Here is an 11,063-nt window from a genome sequence, read left to right as displayed (position 1 = left end):
TTTTTCAAATCAGATATGATTTTCTCATGTTCAGAAGGAGTTTTAGAAACAGCAGATAAGTTCTTTTTCAGCTTCTTATGCTTAGACAACAAGGAGTTATACTTATCCATGATATCAGACAAAGCATGTTTCAGTTCAGAGGTAGAGAAGGAAGCAAATACCTCATTTTCATCGTCAGAGTCTGGATCTCCTTCTGATTCTGAGTCAGAGTCAACAGCTTCCTTTGACTCTGTTCCTTTGTCTTTGACAATAGCCATGAGTCCTTGGACTTCACCATCAGAGTCAACATCCTCTGACTCTGATTCATCGAATGTCACCATCAGACTCTTCTTGGTCTTGAAGTGCTTCTTTGGCTTCTTGTCCTTCTTCAATTTTGGACAGTCACTTTTGTAGTGCCCTGATTCTTTGCACTCAAAGCAAGTGACTTCCTTGATTGATGACTTCTTCTGACCTGAGGATTCAGACTTTCCTCTTGCCTTTCCAGAGCCTTTGAACTTGCTCTGCCTGTGCTTCCAGATGCGGTTGAGTCTCTTGGAGATCAGAGTCAGCTCATCTTCATCAGAATCTTCTGATGCTTCTTCAGATTCTTCTTCTTCAGCTTGAAGAGCCTTTGACTTCTCAACCTTAGCCTTTTCAGATTTGGATTTCAAGGCTATGGACTTTTTCCTCAGATCTTGCATCTCTGAGCGCTTCAGCTCATGGCATTTCAAAATGCTGATGAGTTCTTCTAAACTCATATTCTCAACATCTCTCGTGAGCTCTATTGAAGTCACCAAAGGCATCCAACTTTCAGGAAGACACCTGATGACCCTTATGACGTGATCTTTTGTTGTGTAGCTCTTGTTGAGAGGACGTATGCCAGCTACAAGCAGTTGAAATCTGGAGAACATTTCTTCAATGGACTCATTTGGCTCCATGATGAAGGATTCATACTTTTGGATCAAAGACAATGCCTTTGATTCTTTGACTTTCTTGTTTCCTTCATGAGACATCTTCAGAGAATCAAAAATGCCTTTAGCAAACTCACGATCTGTAATCTTCTGGTACTCCTCATAGGAGATAGCACTTAGAAGAATTGCTCTTGCTTTATGATGTTGTGAGTACAGCTTCTTTTGATCTGCAGACATCTCTGACCTTGGGATCTTTTTGCCATCTGCATCAACTGGACGCTCATAGCCATCCACAATAATATCCCAGAGATCTGCATCGAAACCCAGAAAGAAACTTTCCAGTCTATCTTTCCAATATTCGAACCTTTGACCATCGAACATAGGAGGCTTTGCGTTGTAACCATCTCTTTGAGTTTCACTGGTGGTGGCAGCCATTGTTTTTCACACCGGCCCGGATCACTGAACACTGTTAGGTGTGGTAATCAGAACTTGCGCTCTGATACCAATTGAAGGTATGAAAAACGGTAGAAAGGGGGGGTTTGAATAACGTTTTCAGTACAAAAACTACCACCTTAAAGATTTTAACAAATCTTTTCGAGAACTAAGTGCAAAAGATAGAGATAGAAAAGCACACAAGGATTTTATCCTGGTTCACTTGATAAATCACTCAAGCTACTCCAGTCCACCCGTTAAGGTGATTTCTTCCTTCTTAGAATGAAGGCAATCCACTAATCAGGTAAGAGTTACAACTGCACTTGAAACCTACAAGTGACTAACAATTACACTGACTTAGCTCACACTAAGATTCACTCTCTTAGTCTTCTCTAGGATCCGATCAACCTTGATCTCCTAAAGGAAAATCAAACAACTGTTTGAGGTTGGTGTTTACAAGGGTTTGCTTCTGAATAAGCTGAGTGTAAACTAAAATAAATTACAAGATGAAAGAAAGCTTAGAATATGTCTTGCGCGTGTGTATTGCTTCTTGTATATTTTTTCTTCTTCTAGCCGCTTCTTTCAATCTTCAGCCTCTATATATACTCCAAGGATTAGGGTTGAGCGTTGCATGGAAATGCTACCGTTGGAGGGCAGTTCTGGAAAATCCAGCTTCTGCTGTGGCTGAGAACATTAGGTAGGTCGTCAGGAAGGTACACTTGCTTTTGTACTTGGATAGCGACTTGACCTTTTAACCTAGGAGACTTCTGATCAGAGGAATGCTTCGTATTGGAACTTGTGAAGCAGGTTGATCAGAGTCAGAGGGAAAGCACAGATCCTCTGACCATTGTATCTTCTGATTCTGAACTCAGAGGGAAGAACATGGCCTTCAGAGTTTCTTGCTTCTGGACTTCAGAGTTTCCACTATTCAGCTTCTGGATCTTCAGAGTCTTCTACACCATCGGAACATCTGAACCTTCAGTGTTTCTTGGTTGTCAGAACTTCTGGATCATCAGAGCTTCTAGCGACTGAGTCCTCATCAGAGTTTGTATAGCTTCAGATCTTCTGAAGCTTTTCCACTGTTCATACTGAACATGGTGAATGCGAAAGCGTTGCTTGGGTTACCCTTTATACACAGTGCTTCTGATTTGTGTGAAATTGAGTCAGGGTCAGAGCCTGTAAATAGCACACTCAGAAAAACACGTTAGAGTACCACAATTGTTCATATCAAAAGGTTAACTTGTAATCATCAAAACATAGAGTTGTACTACTAGATCAAAACTTGATCTTACACCTACTTGGCTGGGAAATTTGTTTTTTTTTTCCTGCTGTAATCCTGGCTTTAATACCATTTGCATTCAGTGATCTTAGAATATAAGTTAATTGATGGTTCGAATTCCCCGGGGAATGGGGTTAGTAATATTTCAGAAGGTAGACAATCCTCAGCCATCTTTTCCTGGATTTCTCTCTCACTCTCAACTTCATAAAAAATAGAGGCCGACTTGTGAATCAGTTCCACAAAATCTATGGAAAATTTGGAAAGACATTTTAGTGTGTGTTTGGTTTCAAATCTGGAGATGCCAAACGTGGATCCAGAAATCCAAAAGCATTCGGCCACATGGATCGGGGCCAAACGTGGATCGAATTGAAGCATGAATCTCACCTCCCTTACAAGTTGTAATTTTTATCAATTTAGTGTGTGTTTGGAAAATTTATGCAGATCCACGTTTGGCCCTGATCCACGTTTGCAGAAGCAATAGCTTTTGGATTTCTGGATCCACGTTTGGCCCTCCAGATTTGAAACCATCAAACCATTAATGTGTTTGGATGAGCGTTAGCAGAATTGGATCTGACAAGAATTATATTGGATCTAGTAAACGTGAGTTTCAGTGATGTAATTTATGTTTGGATACATTGTGAGAAACGTGATTCTTATAAGGGAATTTTGTTTGGATATCTTTGATTAGAATGGATTCTAAATGTGTAATGACTAAACTGGGCATGAATATTTTATTAAAATATTTTCATTTTAATATATTAAAATTGATTGCAGGGGAGAATCAGAGCCACGATGAGAAAAAATAATATGTTATCGGTTTCTTATCAATTTTCTCTATTTTTTATTCTTCAACCTTCAATGGATACTAAGCCACCCAAATCTGACATTTCCAACCTTCAATGGATGTTAAGCCACACACAAATCCCCTTTCAAAGATCACTGCCACCAAAAACGTGAATAACAGGGGGGAAATAAAAAAAAAAGGAAAGAAATCTAGAGGCAGTGAGGCACCGACTCAGAGATAGAGAGAGATCGGATATGAGAAAGGTCTGAGCAAGGATGGACTTCATCTTTTCTTCTCATCTTTATAAAAACTAAGGCCAAGATACAGAGGAGGAGAGGGGGTATAAACACAGAGGAGGAAAGGGGGAAAGGGGTATAACCGGAATCAGGTTTTTGGGATGTTATCAGATCTGAGAGAATCGTATCTCTCTCACGGAGAAGCTACTATGGGATGCTTCAGCCTGATCCCACATTTTCTCCTTGAATCCATTCTCATATGGCCAAATTACAAGAAACTCGCATTTTGACTTTCTTAATAGCGTAAGAGTGAGGGGCAATTTTGTCTAAATAAATGGGTGTTGATTGCTAACTTACTCCTTCTATAAAACAAGTGGGAGTAAGTTAGCATTCCCCATAAATAAATATAAGAGTAATGATATATACACACCTTAATTGAATGTCTGAAACCAAGTGAATGACAAGGGTTCTCCCTAATATGCACCACTTTTAGAGTGGTGTAATTTTACACCACTTACTTTAATCGGTTTTAGTAGGTCAACACATTATTTAAAAAAAAAATATCATTAAAAATTTGTCATCTATTAAATTTTTTTGAAAAAAGATGTGTTCACCTGTTATAGCAGGTTAAAAAAAGTGGTGTAAAATTATACCACTATAATAGAAGTCTTTTGGACGTTGGGGGTCACTCAAAAATTGTACAAATGCAAATTAAAGAGCCCTTTTCCCGTAAATCATTGTTCAATTTGCGTGATACGGTGATGAAAAGATGGGCATCAGAGAGCTTGATTGACACAAAGCAGGCTTCGATTAGCGTGAAATGATTTGCTTTCATAAAGGTGATTTTTTAGTATATCCTCACGTAAACTGTGTTAAAATTGATTTGGTGAAGGAGATCCGGTGTGCAGTGACGTAAAGTTCATACGTTAGCATCTCCAATGGGGTTGCTTAAATCTAGTTGACGCACTTAAGCAACGTTGCTTATTTTGGAGTACCACTGGAGCAACATGACGTGGCAGTTGAGTTGCTTAAATTTAAGCAACGTTGGCTTATTTAAGCAACGTTTGCTTATTTTCTCTCTCCTTACTTTTTGACTAAAAAATTATACTTTCTCTTTCATTCATGTACTTGTATAGTTGTATAGTGTCTTTACCCTGAAATAATATAAATATATGAGGTATAGTGGGACCAAACCAAAAGTAAAATAAGCAACCGTAGTTGGAGCGAATTTTGCTTGGGTTGCTTAAATTCTATGTGTCAGTTTGGACCCACCAAAATAATTTTTAAGCAACCCAACTAGCAACCATGCATTGGAGATGCTCGAATTATGCTAGGATAGGAAGAATAACAAAACAAAGAAATAGGTCACCAAAGAAGAGTGAGACCTGGGGATGTAATCACACGTGTCATTTTTCTTACTTTCCATCTACCGTAATATTAGAATTAGAATTTAGAACCGAACATCCAACAAGGGTAAATACGTCCGAAGAAGCATACCTCCCAGCATCATATCATATATCGTTGGTCCAAACATGACATGGACTTTCATTTCAAGATTTACACTGGACTTGTTCACTCAACCACTCCCGTCCTCAACTAAGTTTGTCTCTCCAACCCAACATTATGGACGACTCAAAATCAACCGTCGTAGGAGGTTGTCCCTCATTCATAACTTACGTGGTGTTCGGCGGCAAAACACCAGGGATTTACACAAATGTTGAGGATTGTAATAGCCAAATGTCCGGGTTTCCAGATTCACGGTTGCAGGCTTTTGATGACCCTAACAATGCCATCTCAGCTTGGCTTAAGTTTTGTTCTCGTACCTCCAAAAACGAATTTTCGACGGAAGCTGGTGGTCTGCATCCATTCCATGGTGCTCAATGTAGTCCGGTGGAATGGAAAAAACTGCTGCCCATGTCGAACAACTCCGATGGTTGCCACACTCCGTCCGAGTAAATATAACGATTTGTATTGTTTTTGTCTATTTTATCCACACTAGTATATTGATGATTATATTTCTAAACTATTTATATTGGGTTTCAACGTCAGTTTGGAGAATCTGTCTTCCGGAGGAGGGCCCAGCACCTCCAAGTCTGAGGTAGTGGATTTAAGTACAGAAGTCAGAGAGGTAAGTCTTGCATTAAAGCAACTATCGCTTTTGGTCAACGATTCCGATGTTGAAAATAAGGTACGCCCTTAAATTCTATAATTCCTCTTCCAACGTCAATGCAATCCACATATCCGTGTACTGTATCGAATTACTCTCCAAATTATCATGGGTTTTCAGGTCATGAAATCCCGGATCAACAATTTGCAATCGACTATGGATGAACTTAAAGTTTCTGTGGCAAATATTGTTGAAACAATAATTTCTGAAGGCGGTAGTGCCCTTAAAAATACTCATGCACAAAGGCCCGCTCCAGCAAAGCCCTTGGATGGGAAAGAGACGACAACCACGAATGTAATGCACATGAACATTGATGAATGTGAAGAGGACTTTGACACTGAAGAAAACTTGAAATGCATTGTGAAAAACAAATCTTGTCAGGGAAAAACAGGGGTCAACGCTGACACAAGCCCTGGGCAGGTGAAAACTATCAAAGAACCAAGTTTCTTTATTGTTATTAGTATATTTATGCTTCAGAATGTGGATTGTTGTCACCCAGAACCCTATTTACTTTAACAGGGACTCGGGTGGCCTTATAGGAAAACTGGAAAGAAACTATTCTCGTCACCGGGGACACCCGATCGTAGGCATTCGAAAGCTGCTAAAACAGACAACCTGGATGCAACTTCGCCAGCCGTAGTCACCAACCCTAGAAAGGGAAAAAACTGTTCCAGGGCTATCGGCGCTATTTCATACTCCGAAAACAGTGAACTGGATTATACTTCGAACTACACTGGTGGCTACATTTTACCTGATGTCAGAATATAAACCTCCATGAATCGCAAGCAAAACATTCCTCCCTAGCTAAACCCATTAATGATTTGTTTCCTTCATACGTGCAGGGTATTTTAAGTACATTTCCACCAACACAGGATATGCTGTTATTTCGGGCCGAATTTCAAGTTGCAGCCTATGTATTCCATCCAGGGATGGCACCCTGGTAAGATATTGAATTATTTGAATGTTGACATTGATCAAATTTTGACGTATGTCTATGTTTCAACAGTGAGGTTATCTTGCGGATGGGGAAGAAAAAGGTTACCAGAGAAGACTTTAATTGCTTTAGGGAAGGAAATGTTATCAGTTACCAGGTGAAAGTATCTGTATATTTGATTTAGTTATTTTGTGATTCGTATCACAATGTTTCATCCCTAATAGGTAAATTTTGTTTCATTTCGTAATTCCTTTAGATGATTTCGTTGATGGCCATGCGAGCTACGCACATGCAGCGTGATAGTAATTGCCCAATATTTTGGGCCTTACCTCCTTCCTTTGTGGTATGCTATTACCAATATTACAAATCTGTACGCTATATACTATTTTGAATTAATATTTTCCGTCATATGTTTTGATGTTTGTTCGATTTTAATTTCGTGTGCACACACCATAAGGATTCTGTTTCGAATGAGCAAACGGTGCAAGAATTGTCCAATTATTATGGGCATACATGGATGCCACCATTTGATCGCCTCTCACACGTGAGTTGTATTACATAATTACTACGACCATATTAGTTGTTTCTTTCCTCGCTGTAAATTCGATTAATTCTTTGTTTACTCCAATTTGTGATTACATCAGATCTACCTTCCCATACTAGATGAATATGGATATTGGTTTTTGGCTGTAATTTCGTTGAAGGATCGTGTTGTGTTTCATGTTGACAGCAATCTGAATCATGAACAACGGAAAAGGAAAATTATTTCCACAATGGTGATTTAATTCCTCATCATATTTCATTCGTGTTGTGCCTTTTTTGACCAACAAAATAATGTCTCACTAATTCTGATTTATATATTTATAGTGTGCCAAAGTGTCGGATATTATTTCAATGGGGAATCATTCTTCGTATATTAAAAGAATGGCTGCGCAATTTTTAACATGGGATATAAAAATGGCAACCGGAACTCCGGACTGTGGCAGCAGGTATGTCATCATGTATTTCTTTATTCTTGTCATCAATCTTTTAATGGTATTTGATTTCGTCTTCAATGCTACTATGTGTGGTTGCCCATTCAAGTGAGACTTCGGCTGATTGGGTCCTATATTGGCTACGTCTTAATATGAGCTCTTCCAGAGGTCAAACGGACCATGATTTTTCTGGTCATTTCGTTTGTGATGTGAGTAATTCATCTACACATTTGTTAATGTTTTTCTTGACAATTATATGTAGTTTCTTATTCATTTCATGTGTGTTCCCCACATCAATTGATTGATGAAATTCATTTATGGCAGTACAAGTATCAAAAAATGAGAATGCTATCAGCTCTTGCTTTGTTGATGGATACAACAAATGAGATGCGGCTGGAATTATTGTTGACTGCAGAATTAAAATGGCCGTTTATTAAGAACGGTGAGTAAGTTTCTAAAAATTTCAAGAGTGGTGGACGCATCAATGTGCTGTGCAATCATTACTTAGAAATGTTTCAATATGTGAACGGCTGTAATAGTTTATTTTGTTCCCATGTCGTAATTTTTATTTTCTTCTATCGTATTCAGCTTAATCAGCTTTGGGCTTGTAATATATTTGTGCTATTGTCCTATTAAGAAATAGTAATTAATATTCATGGTTTATTAAAATTGCAATTTAACTTTCTACCGTAACCTTGCACTTTGTAAAGTGCAATTAAGAACAAAATTTAGCAATAAATAATGTAAGTTATTTAGGAACTGAGGGAGTACTTATGGAATTGGGTCTGTTCGTGGCCGAGGGGCTTCTCAAACGCTCAGTGTTTTAGTACCGCTTACCTTTCCATAATCTCGAAGATTGGTGCACGTGGACCCTAGAAAAAACGCTTGTGTTGTCACTTCGATCACTGACATGGGAAAAGAATATGCACATAGCTTGGATTACAGACGAAAGTGTGTTTGGATCAGGTGATGTTGACTGAGACGGAGCTATCACCTTTATGTCATCACTTTTACTCAGCTCTAGAAAATGATGAGTCTAACACCTAATTTGTAGGGTGCATCATACTTTTTACGATGCACATATTTGATTATTTCCACCTTTTGCGTAGCTCGAGACAATGATGACTACTTCACCTAATCAATGTGAAGGTCTTTGTTAAAATTGGTTGAGTGTGATGAGTTTTTTATTTAAGTGAAGTAAAAACGGTATTTCAACCTATTACACGAATGAGAAAAGAAAAATGAGAAAAACATTATGCTTGTAGTCAATATTCTTGTTTATTAAAAAAAAAAAGAATACGTAGCGGAAGTCAATTTAAATAATAAAATAACGCAATTATAAGCTAGGCACGCCATGCTATAACTTGAGAGCACTAGAAAGAAAATTACATTTATAATATACACAAAGAGACATACAACATGCATGATTGAACAAGAACTACAGAAAGACAGATGACCATAATGCTTAGACGGTTAATGATTTACATAGTAAACGAAACCCAAATAACATTTAACCATTTAATGCCGCACGAACCTCACTGAACAAGGTTGTTTGAGGCAAGTCAACAGGCCGAAAGGTACTGGAATAAGAGATGAACCTGGCATACGTCCCCATTGTGTTTTCGCCAAGAACTTTAAATTTCCAAGAGTAAGCTCCGTTGATATTGTAACCATAGACAAGGGCCCTCGTCGCGAAGATCAAACAGTCACCATTTACAATACCAAAACCTCTGATTGGATCATTATCTGATTTTTTTTTAAAAAGATTGTCATCATCTTCATCTTCATCTTCATCTTCTAGTGCGTTGTGTATCCCCATATCCCCGACATTAATGCGATGAATAAGGTCCCATGAGCCGGGCGAACCATCTTCAGAGATCCATAGATTAAATGTCAATTCGATATATCGAACTAGACATAGAGACTCTTTTGACGTCCATCGGCTACCCCATTTGAAGACCCGGTATGCACCATGAAAAGGATTATGAACAGCCTCAGCAGGGAGAGGTAGAATGTTACCATTTTTTTCGACGGGGGAATATTGCACTATGTACGACAATGGAGACGGCGGCCAAACCTGTTCCTCGCCGTAATCGAAATTATCTGACATCATGTACAAACTATCATTAACGACTGCCACTTGGTCAAGATCGAGCGGCCTAGCCCCGAACTCAATGTTATTTTCCAATACTTCCCAGTTATTTTTAACGGGGTTATATTCCTTCATCACATATGGGGGACCCCACCGACTGTGAGCTCCGTTAATGCATATCAACTTGAAATCGTTTCCATGTGTGTCAGTTGGAAAGATGAGGATATGCATTTGAAGTTCATGAGGATTGTCGTACTCTTCCATGGGAGATTTTAGGAGGGCCCATGAACCGGTCACGGGGTTGCATAAGCACGGCGTTGGTGGCGTTACTTCTATTCTCTCAAATTCAACCACTACCAACCCGTTCCAGGAATTGAGGATTCTCCAATGTCTGTTAAATAATTCCAAGAATTGAATTGGTAATCCTGGTGAAGGACCATTATCGAATAAATGATACAGGTCCAGCCCCAAAGGTGCTGCGATGTCAAGGAAACCGAAAATGTGCATGTCGCCCTGTTGAAGCATGTTGCGGGCTTGTTGACGGCAAAAATTAGGCTCCCTCGCAAAATCTACTTCTGAAGATACACTCTTAAACTTACACAGAAGGTATGCGGGTGCATGGCATAACACCTGATACAGGTTATCTTGACTCAAATCCATGCTTGAGACACAACAAGAGATAAGGAGAAGAATATAGAAGAAAACGATTGTTTGAAATTGGCTATTGGGAATAATGAAGAAATTGTTAGAAGACGAAGGGTATTTATAACTACAGGTTTGAGTTCAGTCGATAAAACGCGACACTTCGGTAACAGGATGGTGGGATTTGGAACAACAGAAAACTGGCGCCGGCGCCGGTTGATAAAGGATATGTAGTTCGGCGGTTACGAATTGGCCATGCCCCATGGAAATGGTTGTTTAGTGGATACGATGCTTCAAACGAAACTCATCAGCTTCGAAAATAAAGCATTGGTAGACGCACCTCTTAGGACTACGCGTGGCTTGTGGTCATGTTAGTAAGGCATGCATTGGTTTTTGGATGCGTGTGTTGTTGGAAACAGGTGAAGTATTCACGGCACGTGGTTTGTGAATGGTTTCAATAATTATATTTATCTATTCATTATAATACCTTTGTGATTAAAAATATGCTACATGTAGGGAACTTGTACTGTGTAACTACCTCCGTTTCTATTAAACTCTTCAATAAAAAGAGAACCTTTATTATGTAACTACCTCCATTTTATTAAACTCTCTAGGAAGTGAATTTAATTTTTT

General features: G+C 38.9%; 1 protein-coding gene across 1 annotated transcript; it reads right to left on the bottom strand.

Annotated features, from left to right (window-relative positions):
- Positions 1–9,206: 9,206 nt before the first annotated feature.
- Positions 9,207–10,448, bottom strand: LOC130719595 (uncharacterized). Its single transcript, XM_057570212.1, has 2 exons — positions 9,563–10,448; positions 9,207–9,442 (listed from the first exon to the last, which is right to left on the bottom strand). Exons 1-2 carry the CDS (start codon positions 10,446–10,448, stop codon positions 9,207–9,209), a joined length of 1,122 nt encoding a protein of 373 aa, XP_057426195.1.
- Positions 10,449–11,063: the final 615 nt, after the last annotated feature.

The sequence above is a fragment of the Lotus japonicus genome, chromosome 5 (assembly GCF_012489685.1).
Source record: "Lotus japonicus ecotype B-129 chromosome 5, LjGifu_v1.2".
Taxonomy (NCBI): domain Eukaryota; kingdom Viridiplantae; phylum Streptophyta; class Magnoliopsida; order Fabales; family Fabaceae; genus Lotus; species Lotus japonicus.
The sequence above is the reverse complement of the archived record's forward strand: the minus strand, read 5'-3'. Positions and strand labels throughout refer to the sequence as shown.